At 55.2% G+C, this 27,948-nt stretch overlaps 1 protein-coding gene across 3 annotated transcripts; it reads right to left on the bottom strand.

The window, feature by feature from the left end:
• Positions 1-51: 51 nt before the first annotated feature.
• On the bottom strand, positions 52-27,899 carry NECTIN2 (nectin cell adhesion molecule 2). 3 transcript variants are annotated; one of them, XM_045077183.1, is made up of 11 exons: positions 27,732-27,899; positions 26,395-27,198; positions 15,099-15,494; positions 12,214-12,510; positions 11,365-11,482; positions 10,798-10,946; positions 4,153-4,306; positions 2,024-2,087; positions 1,796-1,882; positions 919-1,178; positions 52-297 (listed from the first exon to the last, which is right to left on the bottom strand). In XM_045077183.1, exons 2-11 carry the CDS (start codon positions 26,480-26,482, stop codon positions 84-86), a joined length of 1,827 nt encoding a protein of 608 aa, XP_044933118.1. In that variant the 5' UTR covers positions 26,483-27,198; positions 27,732-27,899; the 3' UTR covers positions 52-83. The 3 variants fall into 3 exon arrangements, with proteins under 3 accessions (XP_044933118.1, XP_012919388.1, XP_004767707.1); XM_013063934.2 differs by lacking the exon at positions 2,024-2,087 and having other exon boundaries at positions 155-1,178; positions 27,732-27,897; XM_004767650.3 differs by lacking the exons at positions 52-297; positions 919-1,178; positions 1,796-1,882; positions 2,024-2,087; positions 4,153-4,306 and adding an exon at positions 6,277-7,004 and having other exon boundaries at positions 27,732-27,897.
• Between the last annotated feature and the right edge of the window lie 49 nt (positions 27,900-27,948).

Consider the following 27,948-nt stretch of genomic DNA (forward strand, 5'->3'; position numbering starts at 1 on the left):
TCCCACTCCTATTCCCTTCACATCCCACAGAAAACACAAGTTGACATCTGGTCAAAGTATAAACTCAGATTTTGTAGGAAATGCTATATTACAAAAACAGTATTATATCCCCAGCATCCACCCCGCCCCCGCCCCGGCCAATCTCCCTCCTGGGAGATGTTTGGGTCCCATCCCACTGGGCAGGAGTAAAAGGACTCAGTAGTCTTCAAAGTAACAGCAACTTCTTCCAAGGCTGGGGCCGGCAAGGCACACCGCATGAAGCTTAACCCATCTAGTCCTGGGATGAGGCTTAATTCCCTGTAGACAGGAATTGGGGTAGTGGGGGCTCAGGGAAGGGCCTGGACCCTGAGACTCCTGCCTGCAGGAGGGAGGAGGTGGGGAAGCTCTGCCTTGGGTTGGGGAATCCCTTCCCTCTTGTCTTTGGGGAACAGACAAGGTAGGGAGGGGGTGAGTGGGGCTCTGCTGCCTGGAGGGCTCAGGTCTGAGCAGCAGGGTACCCCCAACATCTACCCCGCAGAATTATTGGGATTTTACTGCCTGAGGACAACTCGGAGGTCTGGGGTTTTCTTTGGGATTTGGGGGGAGTCTGGAGATGATGGGACATGAGAGGTATGATCTAAGGTCACAGTCTTAGGAGACCTTGGGTCAGAGGTTGTGCAGAAACATATTCGCCTGTCCCCATGTGAGATAAGGTTACCAGGTTTCTGCATGGCCAGTTTCTCTGGGTCAGAGATCTTGGGTTAGAGGTCATAGTGGAGCCACCAAGGCAGAAGTCACAGATGAGATGCATTTTTGTGTGTTAACGGGCCATGGCCTGGCCAGAGGTCAGGGGGCACTAGATCCCTGATCTAGATCCCAGAAAGTGAAGGGCTCAAAAGTGAGAGGTGAGAGGACAGGGCCATGGCAGCTCACACATACATGGCCCGGGACATGACAAAGCCTTTGCTCTGGTAGGAATCAGAGGGGCTGGAGTAGGACAGGGCATCATAGATGGGGTTGATCTTATCTAGATAGTCTTCCTCCTCCTCCTCCTCATCTTCCTCTAAGTCCAGGGAAACCCCCTCCACGACAGGTGGCCCAGGAGGCACCAGGATGGGGGAACCCAGGCCCGTGGCCCCAAGGAGCAGGGGCCCTGATCGTTCTTCCAAGGTGGGCAGCTCATGGTATCGCGGCATATCCTGGAGACAGGGAGGGAAAAAGAGTCCAAGGTCATCTCCTGTGCATTACACAGAATCCCAGCCTGCTCTCTGACCCCCCAAATCCTGACCATCTCTTGACTTCATCGCTTGTTCGGCTGGGTGGAAATTGCACTGGAGCAATCATATGGCTTGTCTCCAGCTCAAAGCCCAGAGCCTGTCAGTCCTGGGCCTCTCCTTTGTCTTTTGATCGCTGACCACAAGACTTTCTCCATGAACCTTTGACTTCAATCTTGACCTCAACTACATAAACTTAAGCCCTGAAGAGCTCCTTAAACCTTGATTTGTCTCAGCTTCAGTATCTGACCCAATATCCAAGAGACCACAGAGGGGAATGACAACTGGTTTTGTCTCATCTCCAGGCACGGTATCTGGCAAATGTAGATGTTCAACCAGTCTTCACTAAGTGACAAGGACCTTATGTCCTTGAACTTTTTCAACCATGATCTCCCCGACTGAATCCCAAACACATCTCTGTGCTCTAAGCTCTGAGTATACAGCACTGGCCTTGAGTTATGACCTTTAGTGATGGACCTTTTATGTCAGAAGCTGATCCCTGGCCCTTAAGCCCAAACCCCGAACCCTCCCTGAATTCCCACCTGCTCCGCACATGAGACGCCAGCATCAAAGTAGGGGGTCTTGAGAGGGCTGTGCTCTGAGGCCCCAAGAGTGAAAAGCTGGGAGGGCTGCAAGGAAGAAAGAGGGGCAGGTCAGGACCCTCTCACAGCTGGCCTCTCCCCAGAAGTCCACCCTCCTAGCCCTGGCCTCTGTGGGAAAAGTGCGGGTGTGGAGGTAGGGACAGCTTGGGCTCCTGGGGAAGTGCTTACCATCTCAGGCTCCTCCAGCTTCGCCTTGGGGGTTGGTGGCTTGTATGAGGGAGGCCCCTCCAGACTGTTGGGTAGGAGGAAGGTCAAGTGGAGTCTCAGACCCAAGAAGCCCTCCTATCCCAGGATCACTGCAGATGCCCTTCCCTCTGCCCGATCTCTTTTTCTGTTGCCTCTCCCCCAAAAGACCCCTTGCCCAGCTAACTCTTATTCATCCCATGAATTTCTCTTCTTCCAGGAAGCCTCCCCGATTCTCCAGGAGGATTAGGGATTCCTGATATATGGTTCTATCTAGCTGTTCTTCTCTCTTGGAGCACTTACTGAGTTTGTATTTGAAACATTATTTCTGATATCATTCAATAACTATGCCACTGTGAGCAAAGTGAGGAAAGAATGAGATCCGTGTCCTCAACAGTGTTCTCAGAACTCACTGTGAGGAAGTCAGAGAGTATTTGTTTAAAAAATGAATGAGGGGTGCCTGGGCGGTACAGCTGGATAACCATCCAGCTCTTGGTTTTGGCTTGGATCAGGGTCTTGGAGTTGTGGCATCAAGTCCTGTGTGGGGGTCTGTGCTCAGTGTAGAGTCTGCCTGGGATTTTCCCTCTCCCTCTGCCCCTCCTGCTCATGTTCTCTCTCTCTCACATAAGTAAATCTTTGTTTAAAAAAATGGATGAATAAATGAAAGTTGCAGAAACTTCCTTGTGAATCAGAATCACTCAGGGAGCTACAGATTTCAGGCCCTTCCTGCAAAAGTTGATTCAGGGGCACCTGGGTGACTCAGTCATTAAATGTCTGCCTTCGGCTCAGGTCATGATCCTGGGGTCCTGGGATCAAGCCCCACACTGGGTTCCCTGCTCCCCAGGAAGCCTGCTTCTCCCTCTCCCACTTCCCCTGCTTATGTTCCCTCTCTCACTCTCTCTGTCAAATAAATAAATAAATAAAATCTTTAAAAAAAGTTTTTGAGGGGCGCCTGGGTGGCTCAGTGGGTTAAGCCGCTCAGGTCATGATCTCAGGGTCCTGGGATCGAGTCCCGCATCGGGCTCTCTGCTCAGCAGGGAGCTTGCTTCCTCCTCTCTCTCTCTCTGCCTACCTCTCTGCCTACTTGTGATCTGTCTCTGTCAAATAAATAAATAAAATCTTTAAAAAAAAAAAAGTTTTGATTCAGTAGGTTTATTGTAAGCCCAGGAATCTGAATTTTTAACAAGTGTCCCTACCCTTACTATGTGCACACACACACACACACATACACACAGAGAAACACAAACACACATGCACACACTGGACTATGTTACTTCAGAATCATTTTGGTCCCCAAATGCTCACTTGATGGAAGAATTTCAGCAAGTGATTCTGGGTCTCTCCTGTTTCCTCTTTGAAGTGGGTATCATGGGTTCCCTATGAGAATTTCATTTCTGTGATGTATTTACACATGTGAACATTTTAAAAATGTTTGCCTCATCATTGCATTCCTAACCTCTGGCGTCTGGCCCTGAATGGTTACTTTCTTAATACTCACTGAATCAATGAATGGATGTGAAGCCTCATCGAGGTCCCACAAGTAAAATGCATTTTACCAAGCCTGGCACATAACAAGTGCTCTGCACAGAGAAGTGTGGTTAGTTCTCTTCCAATATCCAGGCACTTCCGTACTCAGACTGAGATTTTAGCAGGCCACATGGCTGCCCTGGGTAAAGACTACATTTCCCAGCTTCCCCTGAAGCTGATATACCATGTGAACAGGTTCTGGCTGACGGAGAGTGAGGCAAAGTGATGGGTTCCCTTATAGGGCAGGTCACTGCCCTCTATTTGTCTTTCCCCCAGGCAGGAATAGGGGCTTGAAGGTCAGGGGGCTGTATCTGGTTGTCAAGTATATAGACAGTGCTAGAAGAATGGGGAGCCATTTTGGAATGCGAGGGAAGGGAAGTTAGAACAACAAGGTGGCAGAAGCCTGGGCTCTGGTGATGTCACAGAGCAGAGCTGTCATTACCCACACTTTACAGGAGACAGAAAGAAACTCTCCTCTCTACCCCACTTAAGTCACAGTGATCTGGGGTCACTCCCCTCCCCCCACCCCTTCGGTTCCCAGATTCTGGGACCCTTCCTCCGCCCAGTTCTCGGGGCCCATCACTCACTCATCCTCCTCCTCTGCCCCCTGTAGCCTCTGCTCTTTCCGCTGCTGCCGACAGATGAGGATGCCTGTGGCGACCACAGCGGTAGCAATGATGGCAGCGATGATGCCCCCAATGATGCCACCCGTGGCCCCTGCGCCTGCTGTGTTGGGGGTCTCTGCAAGAAGAGGGACAGCGTCAGGGGGTCTCCAGGAGAAAGCCAGACTTCTTATTCTCTAAGTCATCACCCACCTGTCTACCTCCTCTCCCTGGTTCTTACTGAGCATTTGTTGCGTGCCAGCGTCGAATAAAACATCTGCAAGTCCCTGTCCCCACGGAACATCTGTTTTAGCTGGGTAGAGACCAAGGGTGCAGAGACGAACACAACAGCTATCACGCCAGGTGGCAGTAAGGGATCGAGGGTAAAGACAGAGTGGGGAAGGTGGTAAGGAAGTGACAGAGCGGGGAACCCCAAGGGTCATCAGAGAGAGACTTACTATGAGACGGCATTTGAGCAAAGGCCTGAAGGGACAGTAGGGGGTGAGCCAGGAGTAAATGAGATCATTCCAGGCAGAGGAAACAGCCAGTGCAAAAGCCCTGAGGAAGCCTTGTGTTACTTTGAAGGAGCAGCAAAAAGACCACAGAGCCAGAGAAGATGGGGTTGGCAGAGGAGGGAAGGGAGGGAGGTGACCCAGCAGAGCTAAGAGGCGCAGAATGGTGGGTATTCTGGAATCGGGATCAGAACCCTTAATTCATTACAGGGAATGGAGTCATCACCCTGGGCAGGGGATGTGGTTCTGCCAACCTAACAGGAGAAGGAACTGAGAGAAGCTATGCCCCCCTGGGTCTTTCGGTTGGAGTCCTTCTCTGTCCCCGATGTCACCTGTTTGTCATTTTCCACGGCCACTGCGAGCTCCAAGGGGCACAGTCTGGCACCTGGCTGGTGTTTGCCAGATGTGCGAGGAGGGGACCGGCGCTCCAGGATCCACCCCATGCCAGACTGTCCAAATTCCCATTTTGGGGAGGAGGCATGGGGGACCCAAGGTGGGGGACAAGACCATAAACAACCAGAGGAAACTGCACGTGTTCGCAAGCCCCACCCACAGGCTCCACCCTCAGTCAGCCCCACGGCTCAGTTGCCCAGAGGAAGAATGTCTGGGTCGCTGTTTCCACAACTTCCTGTTCTGCAGCCTGGCGGCCTCGGGAGAGCTTCAGAGGTGGCGGGATGATGGTAACTGCTGCTCACTCAGTCCACACAGTGCCATCCTGAAAGTACTGTTATTCCTGTTTTTATTGCCGGCACACCCGGTGGGGAGGGGGGAAGTGGGAGGGCGGAGCTATGTCTGCCCAAGTCACCTCTGTGTCCCTGGCAGAGTGAGTGGAAATCAATACTGGTGGGAAATGGACGCCCCAAGCCCCACCTGGCGGCTCTGCGCGGGCATTCCGGGCGCATCCTCCGTGGTGGGGCTCGGGACAGCACAGGTGACTGGGACCGAAACTGGCCCCCCCAATGCCCCCCCTTTCCCAGGCATGGGTTTGGGAGATTTTCTAGTTGGAGGAGCTGCAGCCCCTCCCTTGGAATCATTGAAAACCCATTGCGACTAGGACAAGAGGAAGAAGGCTGACTGAGAAAGGCCACAGTTCAGTGTCATCAAGATGGGATTTTTCTGGTTCCTTAATACCTCCACCCGCCCTATATCCTCAGGGCCCAGAGAACAAAGGGGGCCTCCCTCCCTCCTGAGATACTCAGCAACCGAAGAAGGTCAAGTTTGAGCTCTGGCCCCACCCAACGAGGGCAAACCAGTCCAGGTTCCCTGTCTGTTCTGGGGAGCTCTGGGCTCTCACCAGTTTGGCTATTCCCCCCACCCCCGCCCTTGGCAGAAAGGCAGCCACAGTCCTGGGGGAAGCCCCTCAAGTCCAACTTTCCTAGTCTCTGAGCCCAGAAGGCAGCAACTCCCTTCCGGAGTTGCACTGGCCTTGGGGGTTTCAGGCATCCAGTAAGTCCTTGAACAATCCAAGTAGTCAGAGCCCCCCTCCCCTCCCTTGGCCCCCGAAGTCTAGTCCCCATCAGGCTCCCACCCCCGGGACCTAGTAGTCCCTGTCCCACCCCCCAGTGAGGGGGTCTGACGTATTACAAGACACCCCCGATGTTTTCCTCCAAGGCGTTTATTAACTCCTGAGTGCCATGGGGCTGGGGCGGGTCAGAGCCAAAAACAAGTTCTGTGTGTGTGTGTTGGGGGGGGTTCCTCTCTAGGTCCCCATGACCGAGCTCCCCCGGGGCCTCCCCTTCCCCATGCAGCCCTGGAGACAGAAGTCCAGTGTGTGATTCCAGCTCCCTCCCAAACCCAGGGAAGTGGGAGGTGGCATCTGAGCTCCAGTGTCGTCCAGAAAAACGAGTCCAACCAGTCTGGAACCCTTTGGCTGGCGTGGCTGGCTGTGTCTCTGTCTCTGTCTCTGTCTGTCTCAGGGTCACACGTAAATTGCCCGCCGTGAAATGAGGGAGCCGTCCAGCTGGGACTCCATGTCGTCCTCGAGAGCCTTGGGTGGAGGCAACATGAGACCTTCCTCTGCCTTCTCCTCCTCTTCCTCCTCGTCCTCCTCCTCTTTGCCATCCGGCTTCAGGGGGCCAGGGGCGGCTGGCGTCCAGAAGACGGGGCCCCCATTCCCAAACACCTGAGTTTTTGGATCGTAGGCTCCTCCTCCACTGCTCTCTCCTCCTCCTCCTCCTCCTCCTCCAGGGCTCTTCCTCCTCCTCCTCACCCTCAGCAAGATGAAGGCCAAGGACCCCCCAGCCAGAAGCAGTAGCACCAGCAGTGTCCCCCCCACGGCCCCCCACACCACTGGACCCACGTCTCGGGGCGAGGCCCGGGGTGTGTCTGAGGAGAGAGAAGGAGGGGTGAGAGAGAGAGAAAAGGGAGACACGAGGTCAAGAGGACACATCTGTGGTGCGGGGTTGGGGGGCAGAGGACACAACAGGGGCAGTGACGGGAAAATCGGGGAGGTGACTCTGGGCAGAAGATGGGGGAGGTGGAGAGAAGGTAGAACCTGTCCACTCTGGGCTACACACACTGGGCACTTTGGATGGGCGTGTGAGGGGGGTTGCCAACTGGTGGCTCCCAGATGTGTTTCCTGATACCTGCACAGGGTTTTTCAAAAATTAAACTTGCTAACATTGCAGAAAGTAGATGATTTCACCCCCCCCCCCAAAAAAATCCAGATTTCTTTTAGGGAAAAAAAACCTCAGATCGGCCACAGCAAGTTCTTGTCTCTGTCCGGCGAAGGGCAGTAGCTGCGTGAAGGCGGCTGCAGGGTTCGGAACAAGGGTTTTGCGCCCAGCCAGAGGGTCACTGGCCAGGACCCCAGAGGCATCTGAGTTTGCGACCTGCTTTGGACAGGCCTGGACAGGGGGGAATCCTCGCAAAAGCTCTGAGGTTAGGGTCATGGAATCTTGGGTGGATCGAGCCAGGAAAAAGCCAAGCTGGATTGGGGGTCAAGACTGTCAAGATTCCAAAGCCCGGTGGATTTGAGAGAAGGAGGAAAGAAGGGGGAGGGTGCTCCTGAGAAACCCTGTACCCCTTGGAAGTGGCTGGGAGCACCTGGTCCAGGCCATGTAGCCTGCCTCCTGGCTGGGCCATGTCCCCAGTTGTGGAACATGGGGGCTCATAAAGCCCACTGTCTCCAGCTGGGCTAGTGTTCCAGGCAGTGGGCCCACAGCTGGGAGGGGAAGGGTCTGGAAGTGGAGAAGGAAGCCAGGGACTGCGAGGAGTGCAGGAGGTGGGGCGGGGACAAGGGGTGGGGTCTAGGCCGCACACCAGGAATAGACATTGATACAGTTTAAACCTAGAACCATTTTACACATTTTACACATGCCCCTTCCCCCACCCCTGCATGCAGGGCTGCAGATGGGGAGAAATCAGGGGACGGGGAACCCACTTATACCTAAACCCCTCTTACCCACACCCTGCACATAGGAGGGGCTGGGACCCAGGCTCCAGAGGGCCCGTGTTTCTCCGGGTGTTTCTTTTAAGAGGGGCATTTTCAGGGACACCTGGGTGGCTCAGTGGGTTAAGCCTCTGCCTTTGGCTCAGGTCATGATCTCAAGGTTCTGGGATAGAGTCCCACATCAGGCTCTCTGCTCAGCAAGGAGCCTGCTTCTGACTCTCTGCCTACTTGTGATCTCTCTCTCTCCCTCTGTGTCAAAAAAAAAAAAAAAAAAAAAGTGGCATTTTCAAATAAAGCCCCACTGGAGGGCTGTCAAATCCATTTAGCAATTCAAGAGGAGCAGTTAAAAAAAAAAAAGCAGACTAGAAAAAGTATCTCCCAAGTAGGAAGAATAAGTACTATCTTGTGAAACTTTTTCTTTTTTTTTGTCTGTCATATCTGTCTATACCGGTACACCGGTTAGAGGCGTGCAACAGTTTCCTTACTGAGAACGCCCATCAGTGACGTCCGGGAACCTGTTTCGGCGCAGGATGGAATGTTTATCTGGGTTTCTGCAGGTGGTATTTTGGAGCGGGTGGGTGTGTTCATGAGCCTGTGGGTCAAAAGTTCTCCTGTCTCCCCAAGGCACCGTCTTGCCTGTGGCACAGCCTGTGTGCCTACGGTTGTGCTTACACGAACCCTGAACCCCGTGCCTGGGACTGCACATCTAGGTCTGGCCGTGTACGGGAGTGCAAGGTGACCGAGACCCTCTAGATGCGACTCAAGGGCTGAGAGTGAGGGGGGCCTGGGGGGCTCAGTTGGTGGGGCATCTGCCCTCCGCTTGGGTCACGATCCCGGGGTCCTGGGATCACGTCCTGCGTCGGGGTCCCTGCAGAGCCGGGGTGTCTTCCCATAGGGCTGAGTCTCTCTGAGGGGTGTGTTTGAAGGGCTTAACTTTGAGGCTGGTGTGTTCTCTTGGAGGGGGTGGTTTCTGGCGGGGGACGTCCCTGGGATTTCTGTGTGTTTCAAGGGGCTGTGGGGGGTGTCCACGTGTTTGTGTGTGTGTATTCCTCTGGTGACCCTCAAGTATGACTGCATCTGTGTGTTCAAGGCTCTGCCCCTTACAGGGGTGTCCTGATGACTGTGCCTGGGGAGACCAGGTTCTTGGGTGTGGATCTGCAGTCGAGGTTCAGGGGCGGGCTTTCCAGTGGGGCGTGGCAGGGTGGATGGAGCCGGCCCTCCCTGGGGTGTGTCTTCCAGGGCGGGGCTGAATCCAGTTCACCACTGTCTCCCCAACATCAAGGGGGATGCTGGCAAAGAGGAACCCTCAACAAATATTTGTGAGATGACGATCTGTTGAATGCAGCAGGGTTTCTGGGGAGTTTCTGAGGGCGTGCGCCTTGGGGAACGTCTCTGAGGTTCTTTGTCAGGATCTGTGTGTGAGGTACTGCGTGTGAAACTGTTGGGGTTTCTCCCCACGGTGGGCATGTCTGCGTGATAGTGTCTGGGACAGTATAACTTCCTGGGACAGTGGGTCTGAACGGGGGTGCCGTGTATCTATGGGGCGTGTCAGAATTCCTGAGAGGGATCTGTTTCCATTTGTTTCTAGGGGTGTGTGTGCATGTGTGCACGTGTGTGTGGTATAAGATTATGTCTCAGGAAAGGGATCTGTTTCTGTGTCTGGCCATGGCGCCTGTCTCCAGGTGTGTGGGGGTACTCACACTTATGTGTCCTCACGTTTATGTGTGTCTGTCTTTGGTCATGTTTCTGAGCACAGCCCCCGCCCCCCAGCCCACCAAGGCACTATTCCCTGTGTTGTGTGTTTGCACAGGTGTGCTGCATGAACGGGTGTGCCGGGAGGGGGTTTCTAAGAATGGTAAACGTGGTATCCTGGGGGGCTCTGGGCTGGGGTCACCTGGCTTTGTCTGGTGTATGCCTCTGCTCATGTGGGCTGTGGGTCTTGGTGACGGTGGGTCTGAGGGTGTGGGTTGTTTTAGCTGAGTTTCTGTTTTGATTCCAAGGCCATCTCAGAGCAGAGTATGTCTCTGGAGATGTGGGTCCTGCCTACTGAGACATGAAAGGGCCTCTGTTCCCAGCTCGGGGGTTCCCGTGTCTGTGTCTCAGGGCACACGGCCTCCCTCCCAGTCTACAGTTGTGATTCCTACCCCATTTCCATCAGCCAGTGCCTCAGGCCTCGTTGGCCTTGTTCTTTTCCTCTCCTGTCTTGGGGCCCATCCGAGTTTGAGGTCATTATCAGGGAGACTGTTGAGAACTTTCGACCCATAGACACATCAGCCGCCATTTCCAAAACACCCCCTCTAGAAACACAAATCCTCCAACACATGTGAAAACTGATTTCCTGATGTGACTTGACTAGCACTCATGGTAAGAAATCAGTATTCAAATGTGTCTATTCGTGTCTGTCTAGCTGTGTGACATGTGTCTCTCCAACTGGAGCCCAGGGCGATGTCCCTGAGTCTCCTCCTAGAATCTCTTTCTAGGTCTCTAGTTTCTAGAAAGCCCCCAGCAGAGGCCTCATCCTCCTGATTCTTCCTCCAGTGCCTATCCTATCGTCCCGATCCAGATCCCAGGTGGGGACAAGACAGAAAAGCCACATGGACCTCCTTTCTCATTGGCAAGGCGGGTCTGAATCTTTCCCCAGGCCGGCGGCACAGCCTCCCTCAACGCGGCCCCGGAACCCCAAAGGAGAAACACTTGGGGAGCGGACAACCTCCAAGACCTGCTCACCTCGCACGAGGACCACCTGTTCAGCACGACCCGTGCCCACGGCGTTGGTGACTGTGCAGATGAATGTGGTGTTGACCAGTCTGTCCACTGAGTGGATGATCAGCTGGGGGCCCTGGGCTACTGCTGAGGCTGGGAAGACGCCTGCTGTCCTGGAAGGTGCAGGGGTCACCGGAGGGGGACATCAGAGGAGCCCGGCCTGGTCCCTGATCCCACAGCCTTTAAGATCCAAGCTCCAGGGACATAACTGCTAATGCTCAGGACCCTACATGGCCACTGCTCTCCTTCTGGAGGACTCACGGGCTCAGGTCCCTGATGCGCTTCCCTCAGATCCACGGGTCCAGGCCCCCAGCAGCCTCTTCTCTCAGACTCAGGAGTCCAGACCCCCAGCCCCTCCTCCCTCAGAGTTAGGGGTCCAGACCCCCAGCCCCTCCTCCCTCAGAGTTAGGGGTCCAGATCCCAGCCCCTCCTCCCTCAGAGTTAGGGGTCCAGATCCCAGCCCCTCCTCAGACTCAGGACCTGACTCCCTCAGACCCGGGACTCAGGGGCCCAGGTCCACCCAGGACTCACGTGCTCCAGTCATAGCCTGTGGGCTCCGGTTTGCTGCGGACGTCACAGCTCAGGGTGGCCTCGCTGCGGCCTAGGTACCAGTTGTCGTCGTAGCCGGAGATGGAGACCTCAGGGGGATCTGGAGGAAATAGGGGAACTAGCTCAGGGACAGGGAGAGTCCCAGAAGAGGGGAGAGGTCAGCAGAGAGATGGAAATCCTGAAGAAATGAACTGGGTTAACAGGAGGCAGACCTATGTCCCAAGTAGGACAAATCAGTTCAGGCTATGTCTCCGTCCAGGGATGCCACCTGGGTCGGGAGGGAGTTACTGTTCCACGAAGGCAGTGCCTGTTATTCCTGCCACACCCGGAGCAGATGAAGGAAGTGGTTTAACCAAAGGCAGTGTTTGGGGAGCTAGCGTGCAGAGTGCTGAGCTGGGGCTGGGGTGTGTTTGGCCGAGGTGGAGAAGAGCCGGCTGAGTTACTCTCAGCTGCGCTGTGGGGTAACACTGGGGGGTGTGGGTGTGGGCCGTTTTTGCAGTTTGCCAATTTCCTCGGTATAAATACTCCCCAGTGGTCAATTTCAAGCTGTCCCTACAACTTCCCTGGATGTGGAATTGGGACGAAATGCATAAAACTGGCTCTTGCGAACCCATTCTAGCTCACCCACTGATTGTGGTGGGAAGGAGAGCGCCTCACGAAGCCAGCGGAGGCAATGAGGGGACACGGGGGGGGGGCAGTATAGACAAGAGGCAGGAAGGCGGTGCCGACTGGGAGGCTGATGCAGACAACACTCAGGGAGGGTGTAGACAGTACCCCAGGGAAGCCAGCGTAGACAATACTGGAGATGCGATCACACCCCAACACACTCACAGCGCACGGAGAGGGTCACAGGCAGCAGGATCGGCTCCTCGAAGCTCTCATGCTCTACTTTGCAGGTGACCTTGACACCGTCTGCTCGGCTCAAGGGCACCAAGGTGAACCGGCTGGTGACGGTGACTGTGCCGGGCACGGGCCCCGACATCTGGGTCTCTTTGGTCTCCCCATCCAGGGGTGAGAACCAGGAGATTCGAGCGGGTGGGCGGCCACCCTCAGAGACACAGCGGGCCACGGGTACAGGATCCAGGCTGAGCGTGACCTCCTGCGTTTCGGCGTGGTTCTGGGGCTGTGCTGGGGAGAGCAACAGAGGGGGTACGTCACTCCTCACCTGTGGTCCTTCCAAGGACACCTCTGCAATGGGGCTGAGCCGGGAAGCCCCAAGCACTGGGGGCTCAAATCCCACTTCTTCTGCTTAGCAGGTGCATTGGCCTTGGGCAAACCATTTCCCAGCCCTGTACCTCAGTTTCCTCCTCTGTAAAGTGGGGAGAACTAAAATGCCCACCCCAGAGGGTTGTTGGGTAGATTAAACAGATAGGTAAAACCCTTGGGATGGTGACTGACGCTCCCTATGCTGTGTGTGCTGTGACATTATTCTGTCTGTCCTCCTCTGCCAGAAAAGCAGAGACAGCGTCCAAGAGCTTGAGATTTTCTTTTTTTTTTTCTTCAAAAAAAGCCAAAGCAGAATAATGCAGTTCAAAGGTCCAGCTCAAAAGACCTCCTACTTCTTCCCTGTAATTGCCAGAAGATGGGGGTGCCGGAAGTGGGATAAAGGTTGTGGAGTTTCCCAAAGCTGGACATTTTTTGCCCTTTTCACCCATCTTCCTGGAAACCATGGAAAGATACTGGGAGGAAAACAATAAAGCGTCCGTGAGAAATAACCCACAGGTAGAACTGGACTGTCCCGAGTTTCTGCATCATGGCCCCAGGTGCCTTGTGGATCTCACTGGGTTTCTCCAGAGTTCATCGATGTAGTACAGCCCTCTCCTCCTTCCCTCCTTTTCTCCCCTGATTGCCAGAGCCTCCGCTGGGCTTCCCCACATGCTCCCTGGTTGCCCAGCCACCTGTCCTCCGACCACTCCGGGCATGTGACCCACGCCTCCCTCGGTCCTTGCAGCACCCACTGCAAGGTGTTGGCGACCATGTGCCTGGTAGGGTCTGGGCCTCCCTTCTTCTTGGCTTGCTCTTCCTCCTCCTCCAGATCCAGGCTTCACTTCCTCAAGGGAACTTCCCTGACATCTGACTCTCCCTTTTAGGGGCTCTCACGTCACCTGCTGCTCTGGGAAAGCAGAGCTTTGGCTGTTCTGTTCCATGTTCCTGCTAGCTAGTGAGAGGCAGGTGCTCTCTACACAACCCTTGAACAGAACGCATGATGGGGCACCTGGGTGGCTCAGTGGGTTAAAGCCTCTGCCTTCGGCTCAGGTCATGATCTCAGGGTCCTGGGATCGAGCCCCGCATTCGGCTCTCTGCTCAGCAGGGAGCCTGCTTCCTCCTCTCTCTGCCTGCTTCTCTGCCTACTTGTGATTTCTGCCTGTCAAATAAATAAATAAAATCTTAAAAAAAAAAAAAGATTCTCTTTAAAAAAAAGAAGAAGAACACATGATGACACAGGGAGAGACCTTTGCCAGTGGTGGAGATCTGTGCTTTGAATTATGCAAAACAATTGGGGTTTCAGGCTCCATTAAAAAGGGAAGCCTTTGGGGCGCTTGGATGGCTCAGTCATAAAGCGTCTGCCTTGGACTCAGGTCATGACCCCAGGTCCTGGGATGGAGGCCTGCATCATCAGGCTCTCTGCTCAGCAGGGAGCCTGCTTCTCCCTCTCCCACGTCCCCTGCCTGTGTTCTCTTTCTCTTTTTTAAATATCTTATTTATTTATTTGACAGAGAGAGAGATCACTAGTAGGCAGAGCAGCAGGCAGAGAGGGAGGGGGAAGCAGGCTCCCCGCTGAGCAGAGAGCCCGATGAGGGACTCCATTCCCTTTGTTTGCTAATTTGATTATTCCCTGGCATTACCTCTAATGTATTTCCAAAGCCCCGACATCTTCTTGCTACCCAAAGGCCTCCACCTTGATCTAGTTGCCATTACCTCCTGCCCTCTGGTTCCCCAGCTTCCACCCGTCTCCCCAGTGTGCAGCCAGAAGGAGTCTGTGAAAACCAAACCCAGATCACATCTGTCCCCTGCTCAGAACTTCCCACAGCTCCAGTTCTCTCAGGGCAAAAGCCAAAGTTTTCATGTGGTCCTTGAGGCTGCCTGTGATCTGTGGCCCTCATCATCTTCTTGATCTTTTCCCCTCCTACTCTGCCTTTATTCACAAGCCTCTGGCCACATTGACTTCCTTGCTCTTCCTCAAATGTACCCTGCCACAGGGCCTTGGCACTTGCCATGCCCTCTGCCTAGAATTCTCTTCCCTTACTTAACCCTACAGGGCTCCCTCATCTCTTTCTAGTTTTTGTTCAGATTTCACCAGGCCTCCCTAGCCAACACTGTAGCCTGCCCCCTGCCCCACGCCCCCCAGCTTCCAATGCGCCTACATCCACCTGACCCACTCCTATTTTTCTTATGATGTTAATTACTCTCTGGCACCCCCTTATTGAAATAGAAGCCCCAGCAGGGCTGGGAGCTCTGCCTTATTCACTGCTTCATGCCCAGAACCTAGAATACTGCTTGGCACCTAGAAGGTGCTCAGTCTATACTTTTGAAAGCCTTGGGAACTGCTGTGTCCTCAACTTGCAAGATAGAGTCTGACATGCAGTAGGTGCTTAACAGATATTTGCTAACTGAGCGAAGACCACAGGGAAAGTCAATATCACAGCTGAAGCCCAGAGAGAAAGGGATCCGCGATGGGGGGGATCTCCTGTTCCCTGACTCCCCGCACTGCTCACCTATGGCTTTGAGCCAGGTCACCCCGCGACTGGTGCCACTGGGGAAGGTGGCAAACTCGCAGGTGTAGTTGCCCTCGTCGTCCACTGTCAGTCCCCGGAGGGCCAGCGTGGCGTCCCGCAGATCCATCTCGGTGCCCTGCCTGGTCCCTGCACTCTGCCCAGCAGTGACAAAGGACAGCCGCTCTTCACCAGGTTTTGAGCTGCGGAAGCTGGGGCCGTAGGAGGGGTGGAAGGCGGCCACACTCTTACTGACCCCGGCCGCGTCTACATGCAGCCAGGTCACCTGTGACACTCGGACTTCCGGTCCCGGAGGCAGCAGGTGGCACGGCAGCTGCACGGTGCCGCCCAGGTAGCCCCGCACCTCGGGTGGCACTCGAACTTGGACATCCTGGGCTCCTGGAGAGAAAAGAGAAAGAGACTGGTGGCAGGGGGAAGGACCCAGACACCTCCAGGCTAGTCGGGGCCATCATGGAGGGACTCTCCTGGGAAATGCAGACCCCACATGCCATGTAGGAGCCTTTGTTGGGTCCCCATTCCAAAAGGGCCATCCAGGAAACATATTTTATTTTAAAGATTTTATTAATTTATTTGATAGAGATCCCAAGTAGGCAGAGAGGCAGGCAGGGGGGAGCAGGGGGAGCAGGCTCCCTGCTGAGCAGACAGCCCTATGCTGGGCTCGATCCCAGGACCCTGGGATCATGACCTGAGCTGAAGGCAGGGGCTTTAACCCACCGAGCCACCCAGGCACCCCCAGGAAATATATTTTGAGGAAAACTAGGGATATGGGAATCTGGACTAAATTATGGGCTGCTTTGGAATGTTTGCTGATATTCTTCTTCTTCTTCTTTTTTTTTTTTTCCCCAAGATTCTATTTATTTGACAGAGAGAGAGAGAGATAGCAAGAGAGGGAATACAAGCAGGGGGAGTGCAAGAGGGAGAAGCAGACTCCCTACTGAGCAGGGAGCCTGATGCAGGGCTTGATCCCAGGACTGTGGGATCATGACCCAAGCTAAAGGCAGACGCTTAACAACTGAGCCACCTAGGTGCCCCTGTTCACTAATATTCTTAAGCATGGTGGTTCAACCTTAGGCAGGTAGCATTCCTGTGGCTCCACCATCATGTCCACAACATACCCTCAAATGGGTCAGCAAAACCAAAACCAGCTACAGAGAGAGCCATGAAGACAATGTGGCAAAATGTAATCTGCTGTGGAGTCTGGCGGGAGAGCGGGAGGCAGGCTCCTGAGCTCTTCTTCCCACTTATACCTGCGTGTATGTTTGCAAATTCCTACTATAAAGTGTTTGGATGGAAAAAAAAAAGTGGGGTGCCTGGGTGGCTCAGTGGGTTGAGTCTCTGCCTTCAGCTCATGTCATGGTCTCAGGGTCATGGGGTCAAGCCCCCACATCGGGCTGTCTGCTCAGTGGGGAGCCTGCTTCCTGCTCCCCCCCGCCCCCCGCCTGCCTCTCTGCCTACTTGTGATCTGTCAAAACGAAAAAAAAATCTTGTAAAATGTTTGGAGAAAAAAAAGAATCCCCCTCAAAATCAGTCAACAAAAAAATAAATAAGCCAGATGCCTGGGGGCCTCAGTTGGGTTAGGCGTCCACCTTCAGCTCAGGTCATGATCCCGGGGTCCTGGGATCGAGTCCCTCATTGGGCTCCCTGCTCCGTGGGGAACCTGCTTCTCCCTCTCCCTCTGCCTTTCTCTGTCTCTCATGAATAAGTAAAATCTTTAAAAAAAAAAAAATAAGCATGTCACAAAATAAGTTTTTAAATATTTAAAGTGTGAGGGCAGCCTTGACTTTTTTCTGCACAGAATTACACTTTCTCTCACCTTTCTAGAAAAACTACAGCTCTCTGAGCTTTTTTTTTTTAAGAGATTTTATTTATTTATTTATTTATTTATTTTTATTTTTTTTTTTTAAAGATTTTATTTATTTATTTATTTGACAGAGAGAAATCACAAGTAGATGGAGAAGCAGGCAGAGAGAGACAGAGGGAAGCAGGCTCCCCGCTGAGCAGAGAGCCCGATGCGGGACTCGATCCCAGCACCCCGAGATCATGACCTGAGCCGAAGGCAGCGGCTTAAACCACTGAGCCACCCAGGCGCCCTTACTTATTTATTTGACAGACAGAGATCACAAGTAGGCAGAGAGGCAGGCAGAGAGAGAGAGGGGGAAGCAGGCTCCCCGCTGAGCAGAGAGCCCGATGCGGGACTCGATCCCAGGACCCTGAGATCATGACCTGAGCCAAAGGCAGCGGCTTAACCCACTGAGCCACCCAGGCACCCTGAGCTTTTTTTTTCTTTTAAGATTTTATTTATTTATTTGGGGGAGAGAGAGAGAGAGAGCACAAGGAGGGGTCAGAACAGAGGGAGATGGAGAAGCAGGCTCCCAGCTGAGCAGGGAGCCTGATGTGGGGCTTGATCTCAGGACCCTGGGATCAAAACCTGAGCCAAAGGGAGACAGATGCTTAACCGACTAGGCCACCCAAACTGCCCCCATCTTTTTTTTTTTTTTTTGGAGGGCTTTCTTGAGATATCATTCCCACTCACCCACTGAAAGTGTCCAATTCAATCACTTTTAAAAAACATTTTATTTTGACAGAGAGGGATCACAAGTAGGCAGAGAGGCAGGCAGAGAGAGAAGGGGAAGCAGGCTCCCCGCTGAGCAGAGAGCCCGATTCCAGGACCCTAATACCATGACCGGAGCTGAAGGCAGAGGCTTTAACCCACTGAGCCACACAGGCGCTCCTCAATGACTTTTTGTATATTCACAAGAGTCCTTGTATATAGTGTCTGTTGCTATAATCAATTTTAGGCCACAATTACTCTTCCCCAAAGAAACCCAGTGCCCATTATCAGTACCAATACCAGGCCTTTGTTCTCTTTTTTAGAGCTGAATAATATTCCATTGTCTGGATGTACCATGTTCCCTTTATCCACGCATCAGTGGACAGACGCTGGGGTTGTTCCCACTTTTTGTCGATTATGAACAAAGCTGTTATGAACATGTGCATACATGTTTTTGTGTGAACGTGTATTTTCTTTTTTCACTTATCTTGTTCTTTCTAAAAAGGTTTTGTTTATTTATGAAAGAAAAAGAGGGAGAGCACGCGAGAGTAGGGGAAGGGCAGAGGGAGAGAGAGGCAGAGAATCTCAAGCAGATCCCCTGCTGAGAGTGGAGCCCGTGGGGCTCAATCCCAGGACCCTGAGATCATGACCTGAGCCGAAGGCAGAGGCTTAACCCACTGAGCCACCCAGGCGCCCTATTTTCTCACTTGTAATAGAAACCAGGATGAAGAGGACTGTGGGTCTGTTATGCCAGGTGGGAGGGCACAGGGACTGAGGGCACACTGCCTGGGTTCGAATCCTGACTCCGCTATGCCCTGCCTATGCGACTTTGGGCAAGTCATTTGACCTCTCTGTGCCTTGGTTTCCTCAGCTGTAAAATGAGGATAATCACGGGGCCCACCTCCCAGGGGTTGTTACAAAGATTAAAGAATATTTGTGGAGCACTTAGCTCAGGAGCCACAGGAAACAGGAGATCAGTGTTTGTTGAATAAAGGCGGGCCAGGTAGGTATAATTACAAGTGGCACTTGACATTCAGTCTCGAGGCGGGTCAAGGGCATGTGCCCTGTCGTAAGGGGGGCAACAGCTGCGCAGCTGTCTTTGATGGAGATGGGGCGTGGGGAGTGTGTGCGGCCACCAGCCCCACATGGGAACCCAGGAAACATTAACAGGAGACCCTAAAGATAGGGTCCCTAGCAGAAGGGAGTTCCACCAGTGGGGGCAGTCCCAGAAACTTCTGGAAAAAAGCCATCGGTCAAGAACACTGCGTAATAGATATACCGTCTCACAGAATTCCCACGCATGTCCCCAAACAGCCCAAGAGTTAATATTTTGGAAACGGGGCTTTCTCCCCTTTGGACAGGCCACACTACTGGTTGTCACGGGTTTCCTGCTGACTCGGTCCCTTTCCAGGTGGGTGTCCATATTTTTGAGCCTCAGTTCCTCCATCTGTAAAATGGGGATGTTCACAGCACCCTCCAGGGTCCCCTGTGAGAGTTCCATGGAACGAATTGCTCCCATTAGGGCTCTGCAGGGCCTGGGGCCGGTGAGTCAAACAGGCCGTTAGCCGCCCGCCACAGGCCAAATCCAGCTTCGCTTGTATTTTCTTTTGGCCCACACAGCACTGTCTCACACATGAGCTAGCACTCAGTAATCTACTAACCCACCGAAGGGCCTGGTGATTAATCAAGATGTGGGGCTCCTGTGGGTCCCCAGTGGGGTGGAACGGAGGAAAGGCTGCCTCTTCCTTCAGGGGCCGGTGCCCTTCACCCACCTGGCCTCCAAAGGCACTGAGTGTGGGACAAAGGTCCCCAAAGGCTCTGCTTCCTTCTAGCTGGGTAAGGATGGTCGGGCACTCTGTCAGGAGAAACCATCTGACCTCGTGAGCTCTGGAGGGAGCCAAGTAGGGTGGGGCCAGTGAGTTAGGTTTTCTCCTTTGAGGCAAGTGGGAGCCATGGAGGGTTCCTCAGCAGGAGAATGACTAGGCTTAAACCAAGGGAACCTGAAGGGCAGGCGGAGCTGGTTGGAAACCTGGCTAGCCAGCAAAAAGTCCTGACAAGGGCTCAAGAGAAGCTCTAGAGGTTGAGATGGAGACCGGGAGCGGGGCAGCAGGTTGACTCCTTGAGGGGGTCCATGCAAAAAAGAGCAACTCAGCAAAGAGGTCCTGGGTGCCAGAGGGTTGGTCCCCCCAAAGACGGGATGTCTGTTGTTCCCCACTGTACCCCCAGAGCCCACACCAGGGTCTTGCATATAGTAGGTGCTCAATGAACACTACCTAACAGGAGTGCCTGGGGGGCTCAGTCAGTCAAGTGTCTGCCTTGGGCTCAGGTCATGATCTCAGAGTCATGAGCTCGAGCCCCATGTTGGGCTCACCGCTCAGCAAGGAGTCTGCCTGAGATTCTTTCGCTCTGCCCCCTCCCCTGTGCATGCACGCATGCACACACTCTCTCTCTCGAATAAATCTTTAAAAAATACATATATAGGGGCGCCTGGGTGGCTCAGTGGGTTAAGCCACTGCCTTCGGCTCAGGTCATGATCCCGGGGTCCTGGGATCAAGTCCCGCATGGGGCTCTCTGCTCAGCAGGGGGCCTGCTTCCCTTCATCTCTCTCTGTCTGCCTCTCTGCCTGCTTGTGATCTCTCTCTGTCAAATAATTAAATAAAATCTTTAAAAATAAATAAATAAAAAATAAAAAATAAAAAATACATATATATACCACCAAACTAATGTTTGGCTCTGTGCTGGGTGTGGTGCTGCAGGACAAGTCAGGTGCTTTTCTCCAAGAGCTGACAATGTGACAGGGAGGCAAATGTTGCACCAGTGGGCATCAGCGTCAAGGATGCCACAGACTGAAGGTGGCAGGAGTGGGGTTAAGAACCCAGAGCCGAGGCCTGACCCAGCCAAGGCAGGCCGGGAGGGCTTCCTGAAGGAGACCTGATTCCTTTTCCAGGGAACCTGAGCTCAGGCCCACAGAGCCCCACCCCCACCTTTAGGCCCCTGTGTCCCTTCGGGGACCCAGATTTCCCATTCTAAGGGAGGCCGTGTGATTGCGGGATGCCTGTGTCTTCTGAGGGAGGTGGCCCTCCTGGATCTAGGGTCTCGTCTCAGCACTGCCCGCTTCAGAGCATTTAAAAAACCCACTCTTTGGGGCGCCTGGGTGGTTCAGTCAGTTAAGCATCTGCCTTGGGCTCAGGTCACGATCTCGGGGTCCTGGGATGGAGCCCTGCATCTGGCTTCCACCTCAGCAGAGAGTCTGCTTGTGCTCACTCTCTCTCACTCAAATAAATAAATAAAATCTTAAAACAAACAAACCAACCCGCCCCTTAACTTCTCATAGGGCAGGCTCCTGAGGCAGGTCTTTGGGCCCCAACTTTCTGCCCCAGAAGGCTCCCCGCCCCCGGCCCCCCGCTCAGCATTTCCTCTGTCTTCCAGCCTGGACTTTCATGACTTCCTGGAAAAGTCACTAGGGGAGGGATTCTTTGTCCTGTTAGGCTCACAAGCTAAGCCCTCAGTGTTTACAACGGGGCCTGGCTCCAAGGGGACTATCCCTGTTGGCTGAACAAATAGGTTCTAAAATCCTCTGGCCTGAAGAGCTGTATCATTGGGGGGCTCCCCGTGTGCTCCCCTCACTCGGGAAAGAACCTAACGCCTTTATAGCGGCCCGGGTTTCCCAGAATCCTCCTTCTGGCCCTGTCTCCCACCCCCTGGGCTCTCCCCACTCCCTCTCTTATTTCCTTCAGGTCTTTGCTGGGCCAAGTAACCCCCCCTTCACGCTAATGATAATAACAACCCCCCGCCCCCACCCCAGACCCAGCTTCCTTTTCCTCAAGGCACCTGATGTGTCTTTGCCATGGAACATCAGGGCCCGGGGACTGGGATCTTCGTTCACTCCTGTGGCTCTGGAGCCTAGAATGGTGCCTTGCACACTATAGGGGCTCCATAAATATGATGAATGAATGAATGAATGAATGAGACAAAGGCAGAGGAACAGTGGTGTACCCAACTGCACAGGCTGAGGCTAAGTTAGGGCTTTGGGTGCCCCAGAGAGTTACACGTGGGGTGGGGGGGGAGGGTGCAGGGTTAGGTATGTGCCTCTGAAAGAGCCCTCAGAATGGGATGGGGCAGGGATGTTGGGGGGTTGGGGCTGTGAGGAAGAAGGCTCAGCCAGACCAGAGGCAAGTTTAGAAGGTGGAAAAGGCTGGGACCTGAGGCCGAGGGGCTGCGGGACTTAGGGGCACAGGGGTGGGCCAATGTAGGCATGGGAATTGAAGCCAGTGCGTTGGGGGGATGGGGTACGGGGGTGGGGGGGTGCAGGGGGCTGGTAGCTGGCCTAGAATTAGAGTCTCAGTGTCCAGTGTGCTGCTGGGCGGTGCCAGAGCCCTGACCTTGGCTGGGATGTGGCAGCACCACAGTGGGGGAGAGGATGGCCCAGGGAACACAAGACCTCACTAAACCTCCTTCATCAGCAAGCCAGACTAGTGACAGTTTCAACGTGGAGTCAGCAGGGTCCCTGGACACACTTCCTCTCCCTGTGGCTAGGCCTTCGGGTTTACGGGTAGCAGAGCAGGGGCTGCCTGGGGACAGTACGAGCCCAGGAGGAAACTGTGATGGACAGAGACACAGAGCCTGAAATCCTGAGATCTGGGGAAGGATAGATCAAGGCAGAAAGGCGTATGCATAGGGCTTACAGCACCCTAGAGGAGGAATGGGCCAGAGGCCCTGACTACTGGGCTCCTGCCTGGCTGGCTCCCCAGGGCTTGGCTCACCCCCTCTGACCCATAAACACTGGGACCTGCCCTGCAGGGCGCGGCCGGACTCAGCAGGCCCTTGAAGGCCAGCGTGCTTGGAGCACTGGCCTCAGCTGCTGCCTCAGCCACCTTGCTAATTAATTAATTGCATTAATCACAGTGCCCACCCCCACAGCGGACATCCGGGAGCCGGTCTGGGTTTGGGGGGGCGGTAAGCAGCAGCAGCTGCCGCCAGGACACAGGCTTTTTGGCTGTGCCCAGGACTTCTGCACCTGCCTCCCCATCTCCCTTGGTCATCTCTCAGATGGTGGTTATCACTCCCTTCCCAGGCTGAAATCTCCCTGCCTTCCTGCAGGGGCTCGACCACCCTGAAGCCCTCGCCTATGGGGTCTGGTATTTCTGGGGTGAGTCTCTAGGATCGCTCTTCCTGGCTGAGCCCCCTGGACAGAAAGAAGTGCTCATATACCCAGTCTACATGTGCCCCCAAAATGTTTCTGGCAACGCGACTCTGGCCTCCCTCTTACAGGTCCTGTCCCTTTGATCTCTCGTGTCCCAGAGCCCTGAGTGAGTGCCTACGTGCCTCCAACTCCTAAGTAGGGTCTCTGGCCTCTACCTCCGTCTCTCTCAGAGCCTCTGTTTTCCTTCCACGTCTCTCATGTTCTCTCTGACAGTTGTACTGAAACGTAACGTCCATACCATCCAATCCAATTCGAACCACACCGTTCAGCACCGTCGGTCTACTGGGACACTATATTCATATGCTACGTATTCGGTATATTTTATATTTACAGATTGGGGACTCCCCCAAACCGGAGCCCATCTCGGAACATTTTCACTAGCCAAAGAAGATGGCCCACATCCCTAGCTGTTCTCGTATTCTCTTTTCTCTATGTCTGACATCTGAGAGCCCAGTCTCCCTGGGTCTGGGTCTCCTGCCTCTGGAAACTGGGTCCTTGCATTGACTCCTGGGGTCTCTAATCTCTCAGGATTTCTGAGAGTACATCTCTCAGGGTCTCTGGTCCTGGGACCTCCCTGCCTGCTAGATCTCCCCATCTCTGCCCATCTCCCTACATCTCTGATAATACTTTTGCGTGCCTGGGCCATCTCGTGGGTCTCTCTTCTCCTCCCCCTCCTGCTCCATTTCTCAGCCTCACTGGGACATTAAAAATGTAACAGCGTCCCTGGTGGGGCGGAGGAGCTGGCTGGCATGCCTAACTCCCTGTCCCTCCCATGTCCACCATTCCCTGGGGCCCCCACATGTGCCTGGCCTTGAGGCTCTCCTGTGCCCTGACCTCCCTGGGTCATGACATCAACATCACTGATGGCTGGAGGCTTTTGGGCTCCCAGCCTGTCACCAAACCTGTGTCTCTCTCCTTAGGCAGTTCTTGCCTTTATTCTGCTGTCTCTGTCCAACTCCCCCCCACACCCCCCGCCCTTCTCTGTCCCCTCTCAGTAGCTTGCTGTCCCACCCCTGTGGGCTGTAATTCATTCTCTCCCATCTCTCCGTTCCATTCTAGTGTTTGTCTCTGATCCCAAGCCTAAATTTGTTTCAGATGCACACTCCATGGGCTTCTCTCCCCATCCCTGTATCTCTGCCCTCTCTGTGAGTGGCCCTCCCCTCTTCTTCTGCCCCCTCCCCCCTTCCGGCTCCTGCCTGTGAGCAGACCCACCCCCACTTCGCTCCCCAGCCCCCCTTTCCTAACAAGAAGAGACAGCAGGCCCGCCATCCCCTCTCCTCCCATCCCCTCCACTACCGTGGGGCTGCCTGGCTGATGAGGACGAACAGTGAAAGCTGGGGAGGACCCAGCTGGAGGCCCAGGTGGTACACCCTCAGTCCGAGGAGGCCACGGAGGGGGAAGGCTGAGGAGCCAGAGACAGGTAAAGAGAGATGGGTGGAAAGGAAAGGGAGAGAGCTCTGTGGGACATGAGACAGCCAGGGGACCAGAGAGAGGTGAGAAAATGGGGGGGGGGGCAGGGAGAGAGGGAGGGAGGCAGAGAAAAGCAGGGAGTGTAGGCATAGGGATGAGGGGTCAGGAAAGGGGAAGGCCCTCCTCCCCAGGTGCTAAGAGCTTTCACATGGGATCAGCAAGAGTTCTGAATCCTCCTAATGGCCCTGCAGGGAAGGGGTTAGGATCTCAGTTTTACAAAGGAGGAAATGGAGGCTCAGAGGCCCCCGGTGGAGCAGAGCCAAGAAAGGCTCTGAAGTCTGCAGTACGGCTTCCAGGGGACAGGCTGGGGACCCTGGGAAAGAGGCTGGCCCTTTTGAAACCTCTGTGTCCCCATCTGCAAAATGGGAACAGGAATAGGATGTGCCTCCCAGGGAGATCTAGAATCCTCCAGGAGATCATGGATCACGTCAAAGCCTGGCTCAAGGTCAGGCGGGTTTGAGCATTTCCCCAGAGCAGCAGGTCTGACCTCATCTCCCTACCTCTGACACCGAAGGGGAGACAGTACCCAGCTCTAAGGAAAGGCTGGGAGACAACTCAGAGACATGCTGGGAAAAATAAGGTCAGAAGGGTAACCAAGGGCTCCCCCAAGACATCTCTCCCCACCCTCCCGGGCCCGCCTACACTTTCTGGGCAAACCCTTGGGAAACTCCAACATCCAGAGTTTCTAGTAGAGAATAAACAGCCCGGTCACCTGCAAGGGGCGGGGCCCAAACCTCCTTCACCTGTTTCCTCCCAGCCCCTCCCTCCTCTGAGAGCTGCGCCCTCCCTCCAGGGGGTTGAGGGGCAAGGGAGGGGGCTGGTGGGTAGAGCGGAGGGAGAGGCGGGGGATTAGGGCGGCGGCTCCGCGCGTCCCCCCCCTCCCCGCAGCGGCTCCGGGGACAAGGGCGCGACCAAGAGAAAAGATAAGGTCCCGAAACCAGGGAGTCCGGAATCGGGAGTCGGGAGAGCGCCTGCCCCTCCCTCCCGGGTTCAGCCAAAGCGAAACTGGTAAAACTTCCCCAGGGACGTCCCAGCCGACGGTTCACAAGGCAAGGGAAGGGTCCCAGCCTGTGGGACTCAGCTGCTCTTTCGGCCTGGGACCCCACCGACCGAGCTCCAGCTTTCCAGATAGAGTCTCTGGCCCTTGATTACATCTAGAAGCCAAGAACACGGTCCCCCGCCCACATTTTATAACTGGATTTCAGAAGACATTCCAACGTTCACAATTAAATCTGAGGTCCACAGGATAGAGCCTCTTCCACCCTCCCCCCAACATTTTACCTAGGAGTCGGGAGACAAAGCCCCCTGCTCACAACCTGGAACCAAGTTTGTGCCCTGTCTGCCCCCAATTTGACGAGGACCCAGGACATATAGTCCCTAGCCTTCATTCTGCCTGGGACTCAGGAGACGGAGCCCCCAGCCCCTAATTTTTCTGGAGCCCAGGAGCCAGGCCCCAGCCCCTTGTTTTCTGGGGCTCAAGAGACAGAGCGTTCATCTCCCTGAGGCCCAGGGTCGCTGGTACTCATCCTTGGCCCTCCAAGGGACCCAAAGTCCGAGCTCCCGCGCCCTCTGGAGGACCTGGACATCTGGCCCCTACCCTCAATTCTCCCAAGGCCTCAGACGCCCAGCCCTGGGAGAAGGAAAATGGGGGGATGGTCTTGTCTCCTGTCGCGACCCTCCCGCTGGGGGAGGGGGCAGAAATTCCCCACATGCCTGAGGGGGTAAGCGGAGACGGAACCCCAGATCCGGTTGACAGCTCGGTGCAAGGTGGGGAGGGGGTCACGAAGACTTGGATTTAACCCTTTTGGTGTTAGAATCTGAGGAAGGGGGAGGAGGTAACCGAGAAGTCCGGTGTAGGCTGGGGGAGTTGTAAAGAAGGGTGATGAGGGGAGAGGGCTGCAGAGAGGAAAAGGTCGGAGTCGGTAGGGGCCAACGAGGAAAAGGGCTCGAGAGAGAGGGCTCGGTGAACTGGGGGTGGAGCTCAGGCTCCCCCCACTCCAAAGGTGGGGAAGGGACTGGGTCCGCGCTGGGGGTGGGCGTCTGTGGTTTCTCACCGGTTTCCCGGAGCAGAAGCAGCAGCAGCGGCAGGAACTGCAGCGTCGGCGACGATCTCGACGGCGGGAGGGCTGCGACCCGGGCCATGGGGGGGCCCGGGGAGGGACTGGGCCCGGGCGGGGGCCTGCGGGCCACTCCGTGAGCGCCGATCCGCAGGGCGGTAGAGCAGGTGTCTGAGGGGCTCCGGCTCTCGGCCGGTTCCCGCCCGGTCTACTCTCGCGGCTCTGCTCTCGGGGCCGGGCTCTCCCCGCTCGGTGCCCCCGGCCCCAGGCTTCTCTCCCGCAGCTCGGACTCGCTGACGTCACAGGACCCACCCCTTCCCTCCCCCATCCCCCCCCGCGGAGCCGACCTTGGGCTCCGGCCCCACTGGCTCAAGCTGTCCCGCCCTCTCTGAGATTCCACGCGGGTCCTCCCTAGGATTCTACTCCCGCCCCGCCCAGCACTCTGCACCCGCCCCTCCCAGGATTCTACACCTGCCGCTCCCGGGTATTCGATCTCGCCCCTCCACTAGAATTCTATCTCCGCCTCTCCTGGCGTTCAAACCCCGCCCCTTTGCCCTCCAGCAGGCCACCCGCGCCCCGCCTCCCCCGATCGCCGGTGGCTCCTTTAAGGTTCTGTCACGCCCCCTCCCGGGCTCAGGGCGCTCTCCACCCCCTGAAGCCACGCCCCTCATAGGGCCCGCCTACCCACTCTCCCTGCAGTTGGTCCAGCCTCTTCCCTGGAACTCAGTCCCGCCTGGACTCAGCCCCGCGCGAAGTTCTAGCCCGCCCCCTTCGGCATTAGCTGAGGCCTCGTCGTCACACCTGCGTGAGGCACGTGGGTTGTAAGAGGCCCGCCCCTCCTGGAGTCCCGCCCCCAGGCTGAGACCACCGCCCCTTTCCCCGCCACCAGACTTTCCCAGTTCTTGTCTCCCGCCCAGTATCTGTCTCCATCTGGGAGCGTCTCGGCGTATCCTGTCTGTTCCCAATCTCTGCCTCGACTCTGGGCGTCGCTGCGCCATTCCTGTCCAGATTTCTCTGTCGCTCTCAGTGTCTCTGGCTCTGTCTCTCTCTCACCATCTTTGATCTCCTTCGTCCCTTTATTTCTCTGACTCTGGGTCTTTCAGTCCTCACGTCTCGGTGTCGCTTTGTGTTTCTGCTCTTTGTCCTTCTCTTCCCGTTCCTGTGTCACTTGGTTCCTGTGTCTCTGTCCAACCCCTTGACTCTGTCTCTGTCTCTATGTGTGCCCCTCAGTGTCTGTCGTTTCTCTCTGTGTCTCTCTCGATGTCTCTGTTCTACCTCTCTTCTCTGTCTCTCGCTCCGCGCATCCCCTGTCCTCTCCTGCCTCGGGTCCTCACCTCCTCGTTACCGCAGCCTCCCGCCAGGGGGCGGCACAGACCGGCCCCGCGCTCCTCTGGCCCTGCGGGGCTGGGCTAGGGTCGGGCCTCCAGGCTCCGTCGGTCCCTCCCCTTGTCCTTGTCCCACTTCTCCGATCTTCCCAGCCTCCTCGCGTCTTTGTGTTTCTAGTTCTGACTCGGCCCCTTTGTCTCTCCCCGGCGGCGCCCGCTCCTCCCC

Source organism: Mustela putorius, unplaced genomic scaffold (assembly GCF_011764305.1).
Source record: "Mustela putorius furo isolate JIRA1106 unplaced genomic scaffold, ASM1176430v1.1 tig00000196_pilon_pilon_pilon, whole genome shotgun sequence".
In the NCBI taxonomy this organism is placed as follows: domain Eukaryota; kingdom Metazoa; phylum Chordata; class Mammalia; order Carnivora; family Mustelidae; genus Mustela; species Mustela putorius.